Source organism: Aquarana catesbeiana, linkage group LG05, assembly GCF_042186555.1.
Source record: "Aquarana catesbeiana isolate 2022-GZ linkage group LG05, ASM4218655v1, whole genome shotgun sequence".
Classification (NCBI taxonomy): domain Eukaryota; kingdom Metazoa; phylum Chordata; class Amphibia; order Anura; family Ranidae; genus Aquarana; species Aquarana catesbeiana.
In genome coordinates, this window is record NC_133328.1 from 552001275 (window position 1) to 552027078 (window position 25804).

At 41.3% G+C, this 25804-nt stretch overlaps 1 protein-coding gene across 1 annotated transcript in view; it reads left to right on the forward strand.

Annotated features, from left to right (window-relative positions):
* LOC141145299 (E3 ubiquitin-protein ligase RNF31-like) overlaps positions 1–25804 on the forward strand; it is a 79895-nt gene that overhangs the window by 15587 nt on the left and 38504 nt on the right. Inside the window, exons 4-9 of the mRNA XM_073631871.1 lie at positions 5236–5306; positions 13503–13673; positions 19935–20117; positions 21792–21890; positions 23710–23799; positions 25676–25772. Of these exons, the coding sequence (XP_073487972.1) occupies positions 5236–5306; positions 13503–13673; positions 19935–20117; positions 21792–21890; positions 23710–23799; positions 25676–25772 (711 nt within the window). The remainder of the gene's footprint in view (positions 1–5235; positions 5307–13502; positions 13674–19934; positions 20118–21791; positions 21891–23709; positions 23800–25675; positions 25773–25804) is intronic.

A 25804-nucleotide genomic window follows, 5' to 3' on the forward strand; every position in this document is an offset into this window, starting at 1 on the left:
TATTTAGTCAGCCACCAATTGTGCAAGTTCTCCCACATAAAAAGATGAGAGAGGCCTGTAATTGTCATCATAGGTATATCTCAACTATGAGAGAAAAAATGTGGAAACAAATCCAGACAATCACATTGTCTGATTTTTGAAAGAATTTGTTTGCAAATTATGGTGGAAAATAAGTATTCTGTCAATATCAAAAGTTCATCTCAATACTTTGTTATATATCCTTTGTTGGCAATGACAGAGGTCAAACGTTTTCTGTAAGTCTTCACAAGGTTGTCACACACTGTTTCTGGTATGTTGGCCCATTCCTCCATGCAGATCTCCTCTAGAGCAATGATGTTTTGGGGCTGTCGCTGGGCAACATGGACTTTCTACTCCCTCCAAAGGTTTTCTATGGGGTTGAGATCTGGAGACTGGCTAGGCCACTCCAGGACCTTGAAATGCTTCTTACAAAGCCACTCCTTCATTGCCCGGGCGGTGTGTTTGGGATCATTTTTATGCTGAAAGACCCAGGCACGTTTCATCTTCAATGCCCTTGCTGATGGGAGGAGGTTTGTATTCAAAATCTCACAATACATGGCCCCATTCATTCTTTCATGTACATGGATCAGTTGTCCTGTTCCCTTTGCAGAGAAACAGCCCCAAAGCATGATGTTGCCACCCCCATGCTTCACAGTGGGTATGATGTTCTTTGGTTGCAACTCAACATTCTCTCTCCTCCAAACACAACGAGTTGTGTTTCTACCAAACAGTTCTACTTTGGTTTTATCTGACCATATGACATTCTCCCAATCCTCTTCTGGATCATCCAAATGCTCTCTAGCAAACCTAAGACGGGCCCGGACATGTACTGGCTTAAGCAGGGGGAGACATCGGGACTGCAGGATCTGAGTCCCTGGCGGCGTAGTGTGTTACTGATGGTAGCCTTTGTTACATTGGTCCCAGCTCTCTGCGGGTCATTCACTAGGTCCCCCTGTGTGGTTCTGGGATTTTTGCTCACCGTTCTTGTGATCATTTTGAACCCACGGAGTGAGATCTTGCGTGGAGCCCCATATCGAGGGAGATTATCAGTGGTCTTGTATGTCTTCCATTTTCTAATTATTGCTCCAACAGTTGATTTCTTCACACCAAGCTGCTTGCCTATTGCAGATTCAGTCTTCCCAGCCTGGTGCAGGTCTACAATTTTGTTTCTGGTGTCCTTCGACAGCTCTTTGGTCTTCACCATAGTGGAGTTTGGAGTGTGACTGTTTTAGGTTGTGGACAGGTGTCTTTTATACTGATAACAAGTTCAAACAGGTGCCATTAATACAGGTAATGAGTGGAGGACAGAGGAGCCTCTTAAAGAAGAAGATACAGGTCTGTGAGAGCCAGAAATCTTGCTTGTTTGTAGATGACCAAATACTTATTTTCCACCATAATTTGCAAATAAATTCTTTCAAAAATCAGACAATGTGATTGTCTAGATTTGTTTCCACATTTTGTCTCTCATAGTTGAGGTATACCTATGACAATTACAGGCCTCTCTCACCTTTTTAAGTGGGAGAATTTGCACAATTGGTGGCTGACTAAAAACTTTTTTGCCTCACTGTAAGTCACAGTTACTGACCTTGTTATATGCATGCCATCTCACACACATCACGTCAATTTATTTAGCTTTGATTACAGATTCAATAATGCAGAGATTCCTGTGCCAATTTGTTATATTATTGAGAGATTCAGTCCCATACAGTACCCCTATCATGTGGTTCACATAACTCAGAGAGGTATGGATGCCCCTGCTTTAGAATCTATTGTCCAGGAAGTGCTCAGTGGATATTATGTAAGCATGCTGAGAACCCTTTGTGATATCCATATGAATAGAGCCAAAAGATGACTCCTAACATCAATAATTTAGTTGTGGCCTGCTTGTTTTTGATAATATACCACACCAAAACTAAAGTTGCCCACAAAAATAGGGAGAAAGTGGAAGGAAGTCATTGGGTGCAATTAATGTTCTTGGCTAGCTGATTTTTTTTATCCAGAGACAAGCCAGCTACTGAGTGATTCCCCCCCCCTGCACCAAAGGAATGCATATTACTCTTTACAACTAGCAGGTCCACATATACACCAGACATGCATGTATGATAATGCAAAAGTGGACAGAAACAGAAAGATACAGCCCAGGCTTTCATCCAAAGCAAAGGTTTACTACCAGTCCACAGAAGCAGGGCTAGCATGTCATAGAAATTGAATCGCAATGTGTGTATATATATATATATATATATATATATATATCATAAGTCTTGTTTTTTTACAGACACCATTAGGTTTTCCTTGAGGATTTCCCTGTAATTTACTGTATTAATTCTACCCTCTACCCTCACAAACCTTCCAAAGCCTGCTGCAAAGAAACATCTTCCATACATGCTCACTTACATTTGACAGCGTGTTCTTTGCAGATTTACAGGCATGCCATACTTTTGCATAATTTTTTATTTCTTGATGATTGCTTTAACTGTAGTCCAAGGGATATTTAGTAACTTGGAAATGTTCTTGTCATGGGGTTGCTTGGAGTGGTCTTTTGTTTTCATGGTGTAGGTTATGCCACAGTACAGACTCACCAGCAATTAAACCTTTATGAAACCCCTTAACTACACACAAGTAATCTCCTGTTATGTGACTTTGGAGAAGAATTAGCTGCACCTGTGATGATTTAAATGTGTCATAGTAAAGTTGATGTATAATTATGTAAGCTTCTACTTGTATAAAAAGAACTCCTAGAATTATCTGTAATGAATGCTTGTAAGGAGGACTGCTATTGAGCAGTTGGTGTCAAACTGAACAGGCTACCCACCTGTTGTTGATGGAACCCCTCCCCCGCCATATTGTGTCATACTCCTGGCCATAGGCCCACTCTCAACACTCCCACCCTGAGGCCTTAATAATTGTGAATAAAGGAATGTCCACACATAAAATGCATTTCTCACCCCTTACTGTAACTTCACAAAGATTTCCGTGACATTAGACATCACATTTGACATACTATCAGGATTCTTCAGTGTGAAATGCCACCCACAGGAGTAGATATTCTGTAGTTGTCATTTTTGTCCGGAAATCCAGCAGATAACTTGTAAGCCATCTTCTTTAAGCACCTTCTCTCCTTGGGAGTACCACAGAGTTGGGATCTCTTCCACCATGTATACTAAGTCCAAAGCATTTAGCTTCCTTCACCAAGTAAAATCAAGGTGCCCTCATTATTATACCAGTCTCCCCCAATGTCTCTTCCATAGCTCTGCCTAGCCCAAAACACTGCCAGATGGCACACTAATTCCCAGGCTTCCAACGCTACCCACATAAGAGGACTCTGCCCATGTCTCCCAGGCCTTAAGCGCCCCGCTGGAGAAGGTTAGAGAAGACAGGAAGACAACTACAGCTATTCCTCCCATATTCTTTACCATCTTACCTGGGACTGCAGCCCTGCAAATGGCCCTTTAGTTTAGCTCTACAGGAGACTACATCTTAGTAGCTCTGGGGTATATTGCTCCCATGCCCTCTACTACTGGGCCCCTACCACAGCTGGCCTTTATATGGGCACGATAGGTATGCATGTCTATATATACTGAATGTGTCAGTAGAGCAGTAGACGGTGTCAAAAGGGGAGAGATTAGTGTCAGTAGGGCAATGGACGTTGTCAGTAGTTTTAATTTTTATTATTTTATTTTGTATTATTTTTTACAAATTTATTTTTTAATTATTTTTTTTAGGAGAAAAAAGAAAAAAGGAGAAACATTTTTTCATTTGGTGAAATATCATGGTTCTAAACAGGGGGAATATGTGCCACACGGGGTGATTAGGGTGTGCTCAGGCACACCTGGCACACCCTGTGCACACGCCCATGGTGGGCACGAACTACACCCATGGCATCACCAAAGAAGAATTTTTCTAAAAGGGGACCTAACACCCAATTAAAACTTTCCCATTACTATACTATACTGGGAACAGAGCCATCTAGTGGCACACAAGCTAACTACACCTGCCAACATACTTACCTTGGTCCAGCTCAGCACAATTTAAGTATGCATGTCTTATACCTGTTTGGCTGCTGCAGAAGCTAAAAATCAACATAAGAGTTGGTGCTATCAACGGCTTCCCCTCTGCACACTGACCACAAAGGGTCTCTCACTAGATACTGTCACCAATCAAAGAACACCCCTCAATTTTTTCAGTGAATACAAGGCATTCTCTGATTTGATAAGGTGGAAAGGATGTGCAGTGATGTCACTTCTCCACCTCTCCACCTAGTCCAATCAGAGAACACCTCATACTAACTGTAAAAATACAAGGTGTTATATGACTGATGGCAGCATTGAACCTATAGTCAGTGTGCAGAGAGGAAGTCACTTAAAAAGAAACTGTGCAGACACCGGAAGATCTCGGCTATAATTATTCAACTTCTCCAATGGCCTGTCGGGTACGACATGCTGGACCAATGTAATTATGCAATACAGCTTTAATCATCTTTAATTAAAATATTTAGTTAAAATAACTTTGCAGAGATCTGTTTTCCCTTTGACATGAAACAGTTTATTGTTCTCAAGCAGTGTGAAAACAACTAAATTAAAGAGAAATATGTTTTCTTTTTGTATCATACTTACCTAGGTGGATGCAGCATCAGTCCGATGCTGCATCCATGGTTCTCAGTGTTAAGAGATGCCGGTGGACAGATGCAGCATCAGTCCGATGCTGCATCTGTTCCCCCGGCACCTCTGCACTAAGAACTAAGCGATCGAACACCGCCGATCGCTCAGTTCTGACAGCTCTGTGAGCAGAGAGCTGGTGACTGTCAGTCAGCGGCTCTCTGCTCTGACCTCCACACTCACTGGAGCGCTGGGCTGTGGAGGATGCAGAAGCGACCGGCTCAGGCTCTCAACAGCTTGCTGAGAGGCTGAGCCAGGTGCCGGTCCATGCTAACTTTATGGTCGTGATGACGCCCGAGCCTGGACCGACTCTGTGACGTCAGCAGAGAGCAGAATTCAGCCCACTCTCCGCTAAAAACGGGTTACAGGAGTGCCAAACAAACTGCACTCCTGTGATCCACAGGAGAAGTACAGCCAAACGAACTTTGATTTAATATTCTAAGGGGATGAATACTTTTCATAGGCACTGTAACAGAAAATGTGTGAATTTTTAAATATTTCACTTTAATGTTATATTAACAACAGGCACATCAGTGAATTAATCCAAGTTTGTTTTTAACAGATTCTTACAATACAGCCACAAGCAACAGAGATGTCAAAATAGCCAGCCCCAGAGGAAAAAGCTTCATTCAAGTAAGGATTGCTGGTTTTGACTCTAATAGAGTAACCAATACATGATGTCTTTTAAATAGAGATTTAGAATAGATTTAGATTGTATTATTGTATTTTTCCACCTTATTGTGTGGCTCTGTTAATTGTTCTGTCCACTCAAAAATATTTTCAGTTTTTAGTAGATGCCTGAGAGTTAATCCACCTGACAATGTTTTATAGCTTTTGACAGTTCTATTGACCAGACCCCTTTGCTTGAGTTGATGGGTTTGCACATTTGATTCTGTGGCCATTAGGATGGGTTTCCACTATACCTTTTGTGTTTGGTATTTTTTAGAATGGAGAATGCAACAGGAGGACCTAAAAAACACAAAGATGTGCAGGAACATCCTAATCTCCTTTGTTGGGAATTATGCAGGGAGGGGGGAAATTTTACTCTTGAGGTATAAAAAGCCAATGCAGAGTCAGCCCACCAGATCTAATGCATACCTACATATAGCCCTTCTCCCGTAGGAGCTGCTTGGATCCCAGATCTCCCACTGATTAATCCACAGCCAGTTACACCATATTTCTACACAGCCAGGTGCGCACACTCTTCCGCTCATTGCCTCCGATGATCAGAACTTGGATAGGAGCAGGGAATTAGTAGGATACTCCAAATTAACTATGCACAAGTGAGGACAACTCTCTCTGTAGAACTGTGAAGCAGATTATCTGCTGAACCATACAGCATTTGTATGGAAGAACAAGTCCCTTTGTTGTAGAAGGGACTCAGTGGACTCTGTTTGTTCAAGACACTAGCCAGTGTCCCCTTTAGCTCACACACCCAGTATGCTGACTTCTAGGACCAAGAGGGAGATTTCAGCAACCCACACACAGCTTCCCTTCAGAAGTTCAGGGGTCTGTACTCACAAAATGTCCAGGGACAGCTGGTAGCCTCCTTCCAACACTCTATACCAGTGGCATCAGACCAGATCCATAGACATCCTCCCTCAGTCAGCTTGCACAGGAACCCTGGGTTGTAGCTTCAAGGCTTCAGGGCCTCAGGTCAGTCACCTGAGGCCGTATGGCAGCGTATGCTGGGAAGAGGCAGCGGCCTCTTCCCCACCTGAACCTCACTCCTCAGAGGTGGGCTGGTCTGGAACCCTGAGCCCATGATGTGCTCCCCAGACTTAGATACAGACACCCAGCATTCCTTGGGGCACATCCCCTTCTAATTAGCCAGGGCTGTATCTACAATTATGCTCTCACCTGCTAAGTTTCCTCTTACTGTCCAATATGCCTTCTTGCTATTGGATCAGCGTGACACATCAAGACAGCATGAGCAGCACCAGAGCACACTGAGCAGACCTCACTAATCAATTACTGCTCTCTGTTAAGCAGAAAAGCCAAAAACTAGATAAACTCTCTAGCACCAATCTAGGAGGGTGCTACATACAATATAACCCTTAGGTGGACTGACCCTATAAAAGTTCAAAAATCTCATTGTAACTGCTTATATTGCCTGCATTGCTTCTAAAAAATTTATAAAAGGGTGCAGAATTTCCAGTGTTTCATGGAAGCTACAGGGGTCTTGTGCAGCTCCAGGGGGCCTATGCAGCTCCCCTGTACACTTGGATAGGAGGGGCAGAGGCATAAAGATGAGCCACTCCTCTCCGTTTTCCTGCTGCTACTGCTGAAAGCCTAGTTGCCCTCCTCTCCCTCCCACAGTGGCTACAGGAGGAAAATGAAGGGGATCGCTTCCTCTATATGCCACCCCCCGCCATCCCTCCTATTCAGCCTCCTCTTCTTTCTGCTGTCCCCAGGCCCCTGTGGGCTCTCCTGGCCCCCCCTTGTCCCACGCATCTCTGGAAGCTTTCCCCCTCTCCTCTCCAGCCAACTGCGAGGGGAATGTGTGAGGATGGAGAGCTGTGAAGGGGCCAGTAAATATGTCATTTACCGGCCTCTTACTCTTCTGAATGGAACCAGTACTGATCACTGACTTTGTCCATTCATAACTGAACTGTGTTTACGGAAAGCTCTTTACAGAGCTATTCCTTCCCATTCATTGTGTGTAGCTGAGGCTGCAGAAATGGAGATTAAGGGCTGTGTCCTCAATCTCCTTTCTCCACCTCAAAGGTGAAAAATCAGAGGTTTGTTTAGACCCCTGATATTTCACCAAAGCCCCAAGTGGGGCTCCTAAAACAATTGTAAAAAAATATAAAAAACATCTATGAGCAACTCTGTGAGGTGAACGATGGCAGCTGAAGCCATGAAGACATACAAGAGGCTGTTTCCTCCTGTTCAGATTACACATCATCTGCTTTTCATTACCTTTCACAAGAACGCCCTGTGTGCAATGATCAAACTCAATCCTCACAGGTAACTACATCATATGGCCAAAGGTTTGTAGACACCTGACCATCACACCTATATGAGTTTTTTAGACATCCCCTTCCAAGCCATAGCCATTAATAAAGAGTCAGCACGCTAACTGTTGCTTTAGCACTTCCACTCTTCTAAGAATGATATCCACAAATTTCCACAAAATTTGTGAGGTTAAATACTAATGTTGGATGGGAACACCTGGCTCACAATCAGTGTCCCAATTCATCCCAAAACTTTTCACTGGACTTGAAATCAGGGTTCTGTGCAGACCTCTTGAATTGGTGTATACCAAACTCATCAAACCATGGACCTGGTATTGATCACAGGGGCCCAGTAATGGAAAACCATTTTGGGATCGATACATGTAATGGTCCAGTGTGAACAAACCCATGTGCTGTAGCTTTCTGTGAATCTCTATAATATATGGTGATTAGGGAAAGGAATGTCCTGATCTCATACAAAGGTTGGCCATATACTTTCTTTTTCTTTCAGCCATCGGGCTGACCAAAAAATAAAAAAACTACCATATTCCCCCTTCCACACAAGCTATGTGGAAGGAGGAATCCTCCCCACTGTTCTATTGTATTCTGACAGCAGGGACTTCTTCGCTATCAGAATATAGTAATCAGCACTGCAGCCAATTGGCTGCAGCATGCTGATCAAGAAACATTTTCCAACAGTCCAATTTGACAGAAGTTAATCATTAGATTGATTTCCATTAAGCAGGAACAGCAGCAAATGGATCAACATTTGGCCAGTCCCTGCTTAAGGCTGCCTATACGTGAGGTGACTGTCTTACAGATCAAATCATTTTAGATATAATCTGCTAAATATGACCCTAGGGACAGACAGCTGTCCCTCCCAGTCAATATCCTCTAGTACGATCAGTACCCTTTTTTTATCTGCTGATCTTTCAGTAATGCCAAACATCCAGTGGTTATACAGAAATATGTCTATATCAGTTCAAATTAGGAATTCTTAACATAAAGTGGAGCTTTAGTTCTGAAAATGTAAAACATTTAAAATAATGATTAAAATAAAACAAAACAAAAACAAATGCCTATACTGTTTAAAATACAGTAATGCACTGTCTCACTCTGCTCTGTACAGCCTCTGTTGTCCTGTGTTCTCAGCCCCGTGTTTAAAATCAGTGAGTCACTAGAGGCTGATCAGCTGACAACCTCAAGATTTACTGCTGAAGGGGAAGAGGGATGATACATACTGTGCTGAGGTAACACAGATTAGGGAGAGAGAAAAGCACAAAAGAGTTAAACCTACAAGGATAGTGTCTTTTCTCCCTGATATCCCCCCTTTCTCTCTCTGCACCAGCAGCAGCAGGCTATGAACTTCAGCACTGTAAAAAGTCTGACAGCCTTCTGCTGTAGCTGAGCCAAGACATATAATCAAGGCAGGAAATGCACACATGTTAATTACAGAAAATGACATATAGTTTTTGAGACCAAAGATAGAGGAAGAATTTTTAGAGAGGCAGAAAAAGAAATTATTTAATGAAAAATTGATTACAAGACCATTAGGTCTTTTTTAACCTTTAACCTTTTTTAAGGTTTGTAGTTTAGGGAAGTTGGCTCTTTTGAAATTCAGTGTCTTTGTGTTCCCCTTGCGTTTGCCATTTGTGTGATTTATACTGAAGCCAATTGACCTTTGACCGCTGTTTCCTAAATTGCCCCGTATTTCCACATCCGTGACCAGGTCTGTATTGTTGGTAATTAGTAGATCTAGTAACGCCTTGTTTCTATTTGGTGTGTCTACCATCTGACCCATGAAATTGTCCTGCAAGACATCTAGGAACTGACGAGCCTTAGACGAATGCGTGGTTCCCTCAGCCCAATCTATGTCTGGATAATTAAAATCCCTCATTATGATAATACTTCCCATCTTTGCTGCTAATCCAGATTGTTATAGGAGGTCTGTCTCCCCCTCCTTCCTCAGGTTAGGGGGTCTATAACATACTCCCAGTATTATTTTCCCCTTAGCTTCATCCCTTTGGAGCTCTACCCATAAGGATTCCACCTCCTCCCTAGCTCCCTTATTGATGTCATCTCTCAGATTCACTTGTACATTATTCTTGATATATAGCCATACCCCTCACCCTTTTTTACCCTCTCTATCCCTGCGATAAAGGGAATACCCTTAAATGGTTGCCAGTCAATCATGAGAGCTGTTGAACCAGGTCTCTGAAATTCCCACAAAATTGAAATCCTCCTCGTTCAACAGTATCTCTAGTTCACCCATCTTGTCCGCCAGGCTCCTGGCATTGGTGAACATGCCACGTAGTTTAGACTGGTCGCATACTGTCCTCTTATTGGGTGTTCCGAGATTGCAAATAGGACTTTTTACTATACTTACCTCGGGTTTATGTGCTTTGGTCAACCTACCACTCATGCCCCCAATACTACCTCTGGACCCTCCCCCCCCCCCCATCGCCTAGTTTAAAAACCCCTCTAACTTTTCGCCCATCTTCACTTCCAGCAGATCTGCACCCTCCTCATTTAGGTGCAGTCCGTCCCTTCTATAGAACTGGTGACCGACTGAGAAGTCGGCCCAGTTCTCCAGGAACCCAAACCCCTCCTTACTACACTAGCTCCTCGGGCAATTGTTTCCTTCTCTAATCTCCCTCTGCCTTTCTGGTGTGGCTCAAGGTACCGGTAGCATTCCTGAGAATACTACCTTGGAGGTCCTTTTCCTCAATTTAGCTCCTAAGTCCCTAAAATCGTTCTTTAGGACACTCCATCTGCCTCTGACTTTGTCATTGGTGCCAACATGCACCATGACAGCCGGGTCTTCCCTAGCCCCTCCCAGTAATCCGTCCACCAGATCCGTGATGTGCCTAACATCAATAGTATGCAAACTTTTGGAGGGGATGATAAGGGACTATATACAAGATTTTAGTAATGAAAACTGTATCATTAGCATTAATCAGCATGGATTCATGAAGAATCGTTCCTGCCAAACCAATCTATTAACCTTCTATGATGAGGTGAGCTGCCATCTAGATAAAGGAAGGCCTGTAGACGTGGTGTATCTGGATTTTGCAAAAGCATTTGACACAGTTCCCCATCCACGTTTACTGTACAAAGTAAGGTCCGTTGGCATGGACCATAGGGTACATGGTTTGAAAACTGGCTAGAAGGGCGATTTCAAAGGGTGGTGATAAATGGGGACTACTCGGAATGGAGAGGGGTGGGAAGTGGGGTCCCCCAGGGTTCTGTGCTGGGACCAATCCTGTTTAATTTGTTCATAAACGACCTGGAGGATGGGGTAAACAGTTCAATCTCTGTATTTGTGGATGACACTAAGCTAAGCAGGGGAATAACTTCTCAGCAGGATGTGGAAACCTTGCAAGAAGATCTGAACAATTTAATGGGGTGGGCAACTACATGGCAAATGAGATTTCATGTAGAAAAATGTAAAATAATGCATTTGAGCGGCAAAAATATGAATGCAATCTACTCACTAGGGGGTGAACCTCTGGGGTCCTAGTAGATGATAGGCTCAGCAATGGCATGCAATGCCAAGCTGCTGCTAACAAAGCAAACAGAATATTGGCATGCATTAAAAGGGGGATTAACTCCAGGGATAAAGTGATAATTCTCCCACGCTACAAGACTTTGGTCTGGCCTTACCTGGAGTATGCTGTCCAGTTCTGGGCACTAGTCCTCAGGAAGGATGTACTGGAAATGGAGCGAGTACAAAGAGGGCAACAAAGCTAATAAAGGGTCTGGAGGATATTAGTTATGAAGAAAGGTTGTGAGCACTGAACTTATTCTGTCTGGAGAAGAGACACTTGAGAGGGGATTTGATTTCAATTTACAAATACCATGCTGGTGACCCCACAATAGGGATAACACTTTTTTGCGGAAGGGAGTTTAATAAGATATGTGGCCACTCACGAAAACTAGAAGAAAAGAGGTTAAACCTTAAACTGCGTAGAGGGTTCTTTACTGTAAGAGCAGCAAGGATGTGGAATGCCCTTCCACAGGCGGTGGTTTCAGCGGGGGGGCATCGATAGTTTCAAAAAAACTATTAGATAAGCACCTGAACGACCGCAACATACAGGGATATACAATGTAATACTGACATGTAATCACACACATAGGTTGGACTTGATGGACCTTTGTGGACCTGTGTCTTTTTTCAACCTCACCTACTATGTAACTATGTAAGGTATTGGATATACAGTGGGGACGGAAAGTATTCAGACCCCCTTAAATTTTTCACTCTTTGTTAAATTGCAGCCATTTGCTAAAATCATTTAAGTTCATTTTTTTCCCTCATTAATGTACACACAGCACCCCATATTGACAGAAAAACACAGAATTGTTGACATTTTTGCAGATTTATTAAAAAAGAAAAACTGAAATATCACATGGTCCTAAGTATTCAGACCCTTTGCTCAGTATTTAGTAGAAGCACCCTTTTGATCTAATACAGCCATGAATCTTTTTGGGAAAGATGCAACAAGTTTTTCACACCTGGAGTTGGGGATCCTCTGCCATTCCTCATTGCAGATCCTCTCCAGTTCTGTCAGGTTGGATGGTAAACGTTGGTGGACAGCCATTTTTAGGTCTCTCCAGAGATCTTTTAATAAATCTGCAAAAATGTCAACAATTCTGTGTTTTTCTGTCAATATGGGGTGCTGTGTGTACATTAATGAGGAAAAAAAATGAACTTAAATGATTTTAGCAAATGGCTGCAATATAACAAAGAGTGAAAAATGTAAGGGGGTCTGAATACTTTCCGTCCCCACTGTATATGGATTAAAAGGTAATAAAGGTGTGGTGCTTACATACAAACCTCTATTCTTCACCACTTGTGCTCAAAAGTGTGAATGCACACTCACAAGAAATGTTTGATCCCTTTTTACGGGTAGGTCAAAAAGTGCTTTTGCCTGCAGAGGCTGAAATCCCCGTGTGATTGGGCTCCAGTGTCTCTCGATTTTAGTGATAATCACTCATAAGATGACCAAATGGGAGACATGATATAACATTTATTTGTGTAGTATTTATTAAAAATAGTTGGAAATGTAAAAAAGTAATGACTTCACTCACATGTAAGGGTGCCTGTGACCGGCACCAGTATATATAGTCTGTATGAGAAGATGTCGTTTAGATGAGCCTGCCATAAGCGTTCCAAGCCTCGCTCTCAGCCCAGATGTGATGTCACATGTGTCTAGGAAGTGACAGACCCATGCTTTGACATACATTTCACCAAGGGTGGCATCTTCAGGTAGTGAAGAGCCGCCATTTCCTGTGGAGTTTTATAATGAAAGAATTATCCTGATTGGATGGCCTCCTCAAAATGGAGGGTGGATATGTTAATTATTCTAAGGGCTTCTAAATCATGGTGCCCATTCAAGCTGTATATCCTATGTGGTATGCAAGGCATTTATTTGGATATATATGGATTATTTTTGAAGAATAAGTATAGAGTTTATAGAATTTTAACTTAACAAAGTGAACATTTACTTTGATAAACGAACCACCTCTCTTTAGTAGTTCAGCCCCACTGCCTCTGCAGCGGTGATGCAGCACAGGAGACAAAAGTCAAGAGAGGGGACCTTTGAGAAAAATACAAAGTAGAACTAAAAAGGGACCAGCATAACATTCTTTGTATTGTGATCCATCTGAAAGTCATTGTAGAGAGACCTAGACCCAGTGAGCATTATCACAGTATTAGTAACATCACATTGTCCATGGAAGTTGCCATGGGTTATGGCAGGGAAGAGAACAAAATATGCAGTGGAAAATCTAATCATTGCTAGTATTTGATCAAGTATACCTTATCACATGCTTTATTTTGTTTTCTTTGATTCAACTGGAGATTTTATTTCAGTCACAGGAAATAAAACGAGAAATCTATGAGCAATTATGTAAAATGAACAAGGGATCCTGGAGCCAGGAAGATATAGAAGAGGCTGTTTCATCATGTGCAGATTACAACTCTGCTCTCCAGTATCTCACACATGAATGCCCTCTGTGCTGTGACCAATACCCATATTCCAAGGTATCTAGCTTTCTATCAATCAGTTTCATATATGGTAATTTATTAATGATGAGACAAGAAGCTAGGTTTGTATTTTCTAACTATAACCCAGCAAAACAAAGACCCATCTGGGTTTGAATATTGTCCTCTTACACGGTTTCTACCATTAGATTTGTTCAGGGGTAGGCATACTACCTGTGCAGCATTTGCAACACAAGAAAAGGGGGAACTCATTATAATGGGGCTAGAAGGGGGTCTGCTAGCAGTTTAGAGAAGGCAGTATCTATTGCTGAATATCATTTTGGTCCATAAGTTGGATCAGAGCCCAATAAAGATAAAGGTTATGTATTGTGACAAGAGATCAGAACAATTGTTTGGTGTGACCACCCTTTGTCTTCAAAACAGCATCAATTCTTAAATCCAGGCATGTTCGGATTGAACCCTCCAGGAAGCCGTCACTGCACACTGCCAATCATAGGTAGTGAGGCATTCCTCGACTGGCAGCTGCAAATACACATGCTGCCTATGATTGGCGGTGTGCAGTTCCGGCTTCCTGGCCAGCTCGACTCTAACATGCCCGAGCCCATCACCACCTTTAAGTTGGTACACGTGCACTTCTAGGTACACTTGCACACAGCTTTTGAAGGAACTCAGCAGGTAGGTTGTTTCGAACATCTTGGAGGACTAACCACATATCTTCTGAGGATGTAGGCTGCCTTAAATCCTTCTGCCTCTTCATGTAACCCCAAACAGACTCAATGATGTTGAGATCAGGGCTCCGTGGGAGCCAAACCGTCACTTCCAAGAATCCTTGTGCATAGGACATGGAAATGTGACAATGTTTAGAACAAGTAAAAAGTAATAACTAATCTGCAAAAACCACACTAAAGGTAAAACAGACAAGGAGCCGCCAACATAAGATAGTGTACATAACCCCAATAACCCCAATAAACCCCAATAAAGAAGTATAATAAGATATGTAGCGCTACCTCAGTCTCGGTGTGACAAAAGATAAAAAAGGAAAATAAAAGGATGGTCTAAAACCTAAATAAATGCCAAAATATTCAATGAAAATATGTTCAAAAATGATGTGTAGGTGTACCAATAAAGTGCAGTGTGCGCACAATGAAGAAAATATACACAATGTTATGCAGCAAATAAATGAAAACAATCAATGTGAACAATGTCACATGATATAATAGGTGTCCAATCAAACGTGAACATCAAGCGTACACTGACATCTAATAAAATAATAATAAATGTGGAGGTAATAAAGCGCAATTCAAAAACATGCAATGCGATTTCCAATGCGACTCCCAAAGAAGAAATTCTTACAAAGTGCAATGTGCATATAATAAACGGATATTATGCAGGCAAGTATATAGAAAACAAATAAAAAAAAATTAATGTCAGTATTGCCATGTAGTATACTTTGTGTCCAATCAACTGTGAATTGGTGACATAAAATAGCATCAAACAAAGTAAAGGTGAAAATATAAAGTGCAGTCCAAAACCATGCAATGCTACTTCCAATGCGACTGACTCCCAATGTCACCGCACATCGGAGCAAGATTGGATGAACTGTCTATAGACATTTGCTGCCACTGCACTTGCACCTTTTTCACTTTTAGAAGATTTCCTCCTGCTGACATTGGGAGTCAGTTGCATTGGAAGTCGCATTGCATGGTTTTGGACTGCACTTTATATTTTCACCTTTACTTTGTTTGATGCTATTTTATGTCACCAATTCACAGTTGATTGGACACAAAGTATACTACATGCCAATACTGACATTATTTGTTTTTTATTTGTTTTCTATATACTTGCCTGCATAATATCCGTTTATTATATGCACATTGCACTTTGTAAGAATTTCTTCTTTGGGAGTCGCATTGGAAATTGCATTGCATGTTTTTGAATTGCACTTTATTACCTCCACATTTATTATTATTTTATTAGATGTCAGTGTATGCTTGATATTCACGTTTGATTGGACACCTATTATATCATGTGACATTGTTCACATTGATTGTTTCCATTTATTTGCTGCATAACATTGTGTATATTTTCTTCATTGTGTGCACACTGCACTTTGTTGGTACACCTACACATCATTTTTGAACATATTTTCATTGAATATTTTGGCATTTATTTAGGTTTTAGACCAGCCTTTTATTTTCCTTTTTTATCTTTTGTCACACCGAGATTGAGGTAGCGCTACATATCTTATTATAAATGTTTAGAACAACCTACCTGCTGAGTTCCTTCAAAAACTGTGTACCTAGATGATTCGAAAAATGTAAGGTTTTAAAGGCAAAGGGTGGTCACAGCAAATATTGATTTGATTTGGTGTCTTCTGTTCATTTACTTTCTATTTTGTTCATTGATAAAAATAAACTATTGACACTTCTATTTCTAAAAGCATTCCTAATTTACAGCATTTTTTCACACCTGCCTAAGACCTTTGGGCAGCTGTGAAAAAAATGCTGTAAAGTAAGAATGCTTTCAAAAAAGTTTATATTTTATTTATTTATTTTCTATCAATTTACAAAATGCAAAGTGAATGAACAGAAGAAAAATCTAAATCATATCAATATTTGGTGTGACTACCCTTGGCTTTAAACCAGCATAAATGATTCCACTTGCAAGCTTTGTACACTTGCACAGTCAGGGATTTTGTAGGATTAGAGTCAGCATATGCTTCACTAATTATGCCAAGGTGCTAATGATCGTCAACTTTATATGTAAGTTGAAATACAGTCATTAACTGAAACAGAAACAGCTGTGTAGGAGGCTTAAAACTGGGTGAGGAACAGCCAAACTCTGCAACTAAGGTGAGGTTGTAGAAGAAAGTTTCATGTGCCAGGACTGAGCACAGTAACAAGACACAAGGTAGTTGTATTGCATCAGCAATATCTCTCCCAGGCAAAGATTTCAAAGCAGACTGAGATTTCAAGATGTACTGTTCAAGCACTTTTGAAGAAGCACAAAGAAACGTAGCAATGTTGAGGACCCTAAACGCAGTGGTCAGCCAAGAAAACTTAATGAAGCAGATAAAAGACACATCATGCTTACTTCCTTTCGACATCAGAAGATGTCCAGCAGTCTCATCAGCACAGAACTGGCAGAAACCAGTGGGAACCAGGTACACCCATCTACTGTCAGGAGAAGTCTGGCCAGAAGTGGTTTTCATGGAGAATTGCAGCCAAAAAGCTATTCATTTGATGTGGAAACTAGGCTAAGCGACTCAATTATGCACGAAAACATAGGAAATGGGGTGCAGAAAAATGGTGACAGGTGCTCTGGACTGATGAGTCAAAAATTAAATTTTTTGACTGTAGCAGGAGGCAGTTTGTTCACCAAAGGGCTGGAGAGCAGTACAATAATGAGTGTCCGCAGGCAACAGTGAAGCACGGTGGAGGTTCCTTGCAAGTTTGGGGCTGCATTTCTGCAAATGGATTTGGAGATTTGGTCAGGATCAATGGTGTCCTCAATGCTGACAAATACAGGCGGAAACTTATCCATCATGCCATACCATCAGGAAGGCATGCAATTGTCCCCAAATGTATTCTGCAGCAGGACAACGACCCCAAATATACAGCCAATGTCATTAAGATTTATCTTCAGTGTAAAGAAGAACAAGGAGTCCTGGAAGTGATGGTGTGGCCCCCAGAGCCCTCAACATGATCAACTCTCTCTAGGATTGCATGAAGAGACAGAAAGATTTTAGGCAGCCTTACATTCACAGAAGATCTGTGGTTAGTTCTTCAAGATGTTTGGAACAACCTACCTGCCCAGTTCCTTCTAAAACTGTGTGCAAGTGTACCTAGAAGAATTTATGCTGTTTTTTTTTTTATTTAAATTCTTTATTTTTGAATAACATATAATACATTCCACATAGAGCACTTCACTTAGTCTTCATATCCTCTCTTACATTTCCATTTTACGGTAATATAACAACATGATACATTTTCTTTTAAGTGGAACTGAATCTCATCTACCCGATAAACATATATAATTTCCCTTTTCTCTTATCATAACCCTTGTACCAGCCCCCACCCTCTAATGCAAAAAAAAAAAAAAAAGGGGAAAAAACAGGGGGTACCCCCTCCCCACTCCCCACTTTATGCTGTTTTGAAGGCAAAGGGTGGTCACACCAAATATTGATTTGATTTGGATTTCTCTAATGTTCATTTACTTTCCATTTTGTTAATTGATAAAAATAAACATTTTTATTTCTGAAAACATTCCTAATATACAGCATTTTTTGACACCTGCCTAAAACTTTTGGACAGTACTGTGTGTGTATATATATATATATATATATATATATATATATATATATATATATACATATACACTCAGGTCCATAAATATTGGGACATCAACACAATTCTAATCTTTTTGGCTCTATACACCACCACAATGGATTTGAAATGAAATGAACAAGATGTGCTTTAACTGCAGACTATCAGCTTTAATTTGAGGGTATTTACATCCAAATCAGGTGAACGGTTTAGGAATTACAACCGTTTGTATATGTGCCTCCCACTTTTTAAGGGACCAAAAGTAATGGGACAGATTAACAATCATCCATCAAACTTTCACTTTTTAATACTTGGTCGCAAATCTTTTGCAGTCAATTACAGCCTGAAGTCTGGAACGCATAGACATCACCAGACGCTGGGTTTCATCCCTGGTGATGCTCTGCCGGGCCTCTACTGCAACTGTCTTCAGTTCTTACTTGTTCTTGGGGCAATTTCCCTTCAGTTTTGTCTTCAGCAAGTGAAATGTATGCTCAATCGGATTCAGGTCAGGTGATTGACTTGGCCATTGCATAACATTCCACTTCTTTCCCTTAAAAAAACTCTTTGGATGCTTTTGCAGTATGCTTCGGGTCATTGTCCATCTGCACTGTGAAGCGCCATCCAATGAGTTCTGAAGCATTTTGCTGAATATGAGCAGATAATATTGCCCGAAACACTTCAGAATTCATCCTGCTGATTTTGTCAGCAGTCACATCATCAATAAATACAAGAGAACCAGTTCCATTGGCAGCCATACATGCCCACGCCATGGCACTACCACCACCATGCTTTACTGATGAGGTGGTATGCTTTGGATCATGAGCAGTTCCTTTTCTTCTCCATACTCTTCTCTTCCCATCACTCTGGTACAAGTTGAGCTTGGTCTCATCTGTCAATAGGATGTTGTTCCAGAATTGTGAAGGCTTAATTAGTTGTTGTTTGGCAAACTCTAAACTGGCCTTCCAGTTTTTGAGGCTCACCAATGGTTTACATCTAGTGGTGAACCCTCTGTATTCACTCTGGTGAAGTCTTCTCTTGATTGTTGACTTTGACACACATACACCTACCTCCTGGAGAGTGTTCTTGATCTTGCCAACTGTTGTGAAGGGTGTTTTCTTCACCAGGGAAAGAATTCTTCGGTCATCCACCTCAGTTGTTTTCCATGGTCTTCTGGGTCTTTTGGTGTTGCTGAGCTCACTGGTGCATTCTTTCTTTTTAAGGATGTTCCAAACAGTTGATTTGGCCACACCTAATGTTTTTGCTATCTCTCTGATGGGTTTGTTTTGTTTTTTCAGCCTAATGATGGCTTGCTTCACTGATAGTGACAGCTGTTTGGATCTCATATTGAGAGTTGAAAGCAACAGATTCCAAATGCAAATAGCACACTTGAAATGAACTCTGGACCATTTCATCTGCTCCTTGTAAATGGGATAATGAGGCAATAACACACACCTGGCCATGGAACAGCTGAGCAGCCAATTACTTTCCCATTACTTTTGGTACCTTAAAAAGTGGGAGACACATATACAAACTGTTGTAATTCCTACACCGTTCACCTGATTTGGATGTAAATACCCTCAAATTAAAGCTGAAAGTCTGCAGTTAAAGCACATCTTGTTTGTTTCATATCAAATTCATTGTGGTGGTGTATAGAGCCAAAAAGATTATAATTGTGTCGCTGTCCCAATATTTATGGACCTGACTGTATACACACACACAGTACTGTCCAAAAGTTTTAGGCAGGTGTGAAAAAATGCTGTATATTAGGAATGTTTTCAGAAATAAAAATGTTTATTTTTATCAACGGTACGGTATATACATACATATCACATACATATAGTAGATATGCAGTGGTAGTGCTGTCTATACCAGTGAGGATACAGTGGCAGGAAAGCTACACAATAAACATAGAGATGTGGCAAATGTACTAAACTTCCATTCATATGGTTCATTTATCACATTTATTTTCTTCCAGTTTGTGAAGATGACGCATTGCAATTGTTCTTTATGTGAGCAGTGTTTCATTCGTCATTTTTCCTCTGTCATCAAAGAGAAAAGTATTATATATGTGGTGTGCCCGATTTGCAAGAAACCAGAACTGGAGAAAAACGTGAACTCTGAGGAATCTATGGAGTTCTTCAACTTGCTGGATACCCAGGTTAACATACTGTACATTTATTATAAGGTACCCATGAGATAGGGTCTAAGGCTGGAGGGGGAGAGGCAGCAGCCCCAATGTGCTGCATTTTCTGGAGGTTAACGTTAGGGACATTTAAGTTGTCTATGTTGAAGGGCTCTGTGTCCATGGGCAGCTCCTCTCAGTGGTGCCTCCTGCCGACCTCTTAGCTGACCTCATTTCTCCTGGCTACAGCAGCACCATAACATCTTAGCCTAACCACTTTAAGACCGGGCCTCTTTTTTAGATGTGGTATTTACAAGTTAAAAACTGTTTTTTTGCTAGAAAATGACTCAGAACCCCCAAACATTATACATTTTTTTCTAACATCCTAGAGAATAAAATGGCGGTTGTTGCAATACTTTCTGTCACACCATATTTGCGCAGCGGTCTTACAAGCGCACTTTTTTTTGAAAAAATACACTTTTTTGAATTAAAAAATAAAACAACAGTAAAGTTAGCCCAATTTTTTTATATACTGTGAAAGATAGTGTTACGCCAAGTAAATTGATACCCAACATGTCAAGCTTCAAAATTGCACCCGTTCGTGGAACGGCGACAAACATTTACCCTTAAAAATCTCCATAGGTGACATTTTAAAAATTCTACCGGCTGCATGTTTTGTGTTACAGAGGAGGTCTAGGGCTAGAATTATTGCTCTCGCTCTACCGATCGCGACGATGCCTCACATGTGTGGTTTGAACACCGTTTTCATATGCGGGCGTTATTCACGTATGCGTTCACTTCTGCACGCGAGCTAGGAGGGACGGGGCGCGTTTAAAATTTTTTTATTTATTTATTTATTTTTTATTTTTACACTGTTTAAAAAAAGAAAATGTGTCACTTTTATTCCTATTACAAGGAATGTAAATATCCCTTGTGGTAGAAAAAAAGTATGACAGGACCTCCTAAATATAAGATCTGGGGTCAAAAAGACTTCAGATCTCATATTTACACTAAAATGCAATAAAAAAAAAAAAAATTGTCATTTAAAAAAATAATGTGGCCCTTTAAGAGCTATGGGCGGAAGTGACGTTTTGACATCGCTTCTGCCCTGCAGTGTCATGGAGACGGGTGTGGGCCATCTTCCCCTCACTCGTCTCCATGTCAGCCCAGGGAACAGACCCAATCGCCTCCGCTGCTGCCGATGGCTCCGGTAAGCGGCGGTGGGCACCGGATTGTGGCAGAAGGGGGGGTCTCCCATCCTGCCGCCGATATGAGTGATCTCGCTGCGATTCCACCACAGAGACCACTTTTATCTTGTACTGGACCGCCGGCCAAGCACGGGGATACCGGGGTTATGGCAGGTCGCTACTGCCATAACAACGATATCCGTCCTCAAAGTAGGGACGTACATCGGCGTGCGGCGGTCCGGAAGTGGCTAGGCAAAATCATCACTTGACTGAAGCTCATGGACTGCTTTACAACGATAGAGAGTGGATCTTTTTTAAACTGTACTATTGCTGTATATTGTGTCACGTTAGGTATACGTATATTTACGCAGACTTGTAAAGTTACTGGTAGGTCCACTTTAAGAAGACATACATAGCAATAAGGCATCTCTGGTGGCAATAAGAGTACTTGTCTATCTGTAACTCGTTATCCAGAATATTGGAAATGTACACTATGCACATTACTTTTTATATTGTTTTACAGATCCATCACTATCTTGATCAAGCAACCCATGATTTATTTCAAAGAAAGCTGAGAGACAGAGCACTGATGGAGATGCCTGAATTCAGCTGGTGCAGTCATGTAAGCTTCAGAAACTGTATTTGTGAGTTTGCTAGAATTGGCATTAGCAAATGGATAAAAAATAAGATATTGTATAGTAATTTCCCATGTCAAATTTGAGGTCTCCATATAACCTCTTAAAATAAGTGAACCTTAATGATTCTGGACATTGTATAAACTTTTATTCCCCTCAAGACATAACAATGAATCTTCTACCATTAAAATAGTTTATAAGTTTACAATCCATTTATTATATGAAGAGACAGTGCATAAAATAAATTACTACACTAATTTAGGACACTCCCTCCAGGACTCAAGATGGACCATTGCATGGTCTAGCCTGATTTAGTGACAGTCACATGTATATGAGTTACTGACAGATACTGTTTTTAAAGCATCTGGGAGGAAACAGTGATTTTAACAAGTTTAAAAAACTTGTGTTATCACTATTGTTTTCCCTAATGAACAGGCATGTGAGGTGTCTGTAGTCTGCTTACCCCTTCCCGCTTCATAGGCCTAAACATGAAAAGGCATCCAAGGCAAATATCTTGTTTAGGAACCTGTCGAAAATGTAGATGTAGAGGCGTGATCCAACCAACCTCTACTGTCTATGCCATCTAAAAGCTGTTCATAGGCAAGACGAGCATCTCCTGTGTCAGCCAGTGTAGACTAGAAAATCATCACATATATATGATGATATGATAGCCAAAGACTAGCTCTCTCTAAGGGCCCTTTCACACTGGGGCGGTTTACAGGCGCTATTGCGCTAATAATAGTGCCTGCAAACCGACCCGAAAGTGCCGCTGCTTTGTTTCCAGTGTGAAAGCCCCGAGGGCTTTCACACTGGAGCGGTGCGCTAGCAGGACGGTAAAAAAAGTCCTGCTAGCAGCATCTTCGGAGCGCTGAAGGAGCGGAGTATATACCGCTCCTTCACCGCTCTTGCCCATTGAAATCAGGAGCCGGCTATACCGCCGGCAAAGCGCCTCTGCAGAGGCGCTATGCGGTGGTTTTTAACCCTTTCTCGGCTGCTAGCGGGGGGTAAAAGTGCCCCGCTAGCGGCCGAATACCGACGGTAAAGCGCCGCTAACAATAGCGGAGCTTTACCGCCGACGCCGCCCCCACCCCAGTGTGAAAGGGCCCAAAGAGGGGAAAATCAACTAGACAGGTGAGAAAGGTATGTCCAGTGACTATTGCCCCCTCTGAGCTACCTACCTACACCAACCTCCTCTATTATAAAATGTGTACAAACTGTTTTGGTACTTCCAAATACCCAATGCCCCGTACACATGATCGGACATTGATCAGACATTCCGACAACAAAATCCATGGATTTTTTCCGACGGATGTTGGCTCAAACTTGTCTTGCATACACACGGTCGCACAAAGTTGTCGGAAAATCCAATCGTTCTGAACGCGGTGACGTAAAACACGTACATCGGGACTATAAACAGTGAAATAGCCAATAGCTTTCATCTCTTAATTTATTCTGAGCATGCGTGGCACTTTGTGCGTCGGATTTGTGTACACACGATCGGAATTTCCGACGGATTTTGTTGTCGGAAAATTTTATAGCAAGCTCTCAAACTTTGTGTGTCGGAAATTCCTATAGAAAATGTGTGATGGAGCCCACACACGGTCGGAATTTCCGACAACAAGGTCCTATCACACATTTTCCATTGGAAAATTCTATCGTGTGTACAGGGCATAAGTGTGGTGACATTGTTCTACAACATGGCACTGGTGAAGTATGTACAGATTTTGATATATGTTTTATTGCAGATAAAAGGAAGTCACAATAAAAACGTTGTTAATATTTCTTAATGTGTTTACCTTTTTTTAGTGTCCTTTTGGAGTTCTACACGAGGGAGACACATTAAAAATGGAATGTCCAAGTTGCAATAAAAGCACTTGTTTCAGCTGCAAACAGCAAGTAAGCCTAAGCATTTAATAAATAATTATGCAGCAAGTATTATAATTTTAACACAAAAAGGTAAGGATAAGTGTCCCCTAGATATTACAGTTCCTCTGCACTGAACTATGCAACATTTAAAGTGATTTATGCAACATTTGAAAGACTTGCTAAAATAAAACTGTACAATAAACAGGCTCCCGCAAGGAAGACACAGAATACTTAAGTCCCTTGCTGCTGGGACCGCCAGTCTTTGCAATAATAAAGAGAAGCCGCTGTCTAAAGATCCTGCAGAACTTGACACTTTTGGGGGGTGTCAATTTTTTGGTCCAGTAGTGCACTCAGTGATTTGATCTGCCGGCCTTGAGGAACCACAGTGCACAGCAGGTGACCAAAAAATTAACACTGGATTCTGAAGGATTTTCAGGTGTGGTTTCCCTTCTCTACTACATAGTTCAGAGGCGTAGGCATCAGCAGATATGAGTATCATGCTCTTCATTGTAGGGAGCCCTACATAATTGTATACTTGTAATTTTAGCAACAGAGTTACTTTAAAGTTGAACTGCAGCCACATATATAAAAACATCCCAATTAAAGCAGAAAACATCCCAATTAAAGCAGAGAATTCAGTATAACCATTACAGGTATTTTAAATACATGTCTTGATATTAAGTTCATGTATACCCCCGAACAGTAGAATTAAGTCTGTCAGGGAGTGGGAAAGCACTAGAAATCAGGCAGAGGTACTGCATGTAAATATATTCCTTAGGAACACCCTAATAGGAGGAAAGAGAAGAGGGGGAGCTCATCAGTCTGCTGCTGTTCCTTAATTGTGCAGTCACAGGTTGGAGGCACAAAGGTGACCTCGCTATGTTATTTAACTGCAGGAAGGAAAGATCAGGCCTCCAGGCTGGCAGGGTTGTCTGTCTGGGATCTTTAAATCTCAGGACTGGATGGACATTTCTTTCTTAGCAAATATCTAACTTCAATCAAACAAACAAATCAAAGCATGGTAGAAGAGGTGGCTGCACACATGAGGTTATCCTTGGGCTACTACATAAGTAAATACCTCTAGTCTATTTTGTGCTGGCCCTTGGTGTATGTAAAGATCTGTTTGCATTAATCTCTGGTGCATGCAAAAGTAATAAGCCAACCTTGGGGGCTACTGCTTGTAAAACATTAGTTCTTGGCTTTCAAACTGCCAGCCTCCAAGGTCTTTGACAAGTATAATGAAAATATTAGCTGGCAATAAATATGTAATACCAAGTACAGGCGGTCCCCAGGTAACAAACATCCGACTTACAAACGCCTCCTACTTACAAACGGAGGGAGCCAACAGGAAGTGAGAGGAAATCTCCTTTTAGGAAGGGAAATTCACTCATGTAAGAGTTATCATGGGAAAAAGGTGTCTCCACTGGAACTATCACCCTTGTTTCCACAGCAACCCAAAATGTTCAAAATGCAACTGTTATGGGGACAGAAAGTGAGGTGAAATCTTTTGAATCTTTTGAAGGGGTACAGACAACAAAATAAATGTTACAGGGGTGTTAACCCGTCCCCATGCTATCCAAAAAACTTAAATATTATTTTTTTGGCTGGAGTTAAACTTAAAAAATGTCCCTTTTCCGACTTACAAACAAATTCAACTTGAGAACAAACCTACAGACCCCATCTTGTTCGTAACCCGGGGGCTGCCTGTATTACTTAGTTAACCATAAAAGCATCGTAACCAGTTGAGCTTCGGGGACCTTCCTGGCTTTTGATCCTAATGAACAAGAAAGATCAAGTGCATTATTCTAGTTTGATATCCAGATTCTATAAGATACACTACAAACATTACAAGTGCAGCATTTTTTCTGTGCAGAATAGTGATTATCTCTTGATTTGTATCACACAGTGGGAAGACATACATGAGACAATGAGCTGCGAGAAATTTAAATTGTGGAAGCAACAAAACCAGGAACTGGATGAATTTCTTTCCAAAAATGGGATAGGTATTATAAGTATAGCAATCAGCATTTGCATT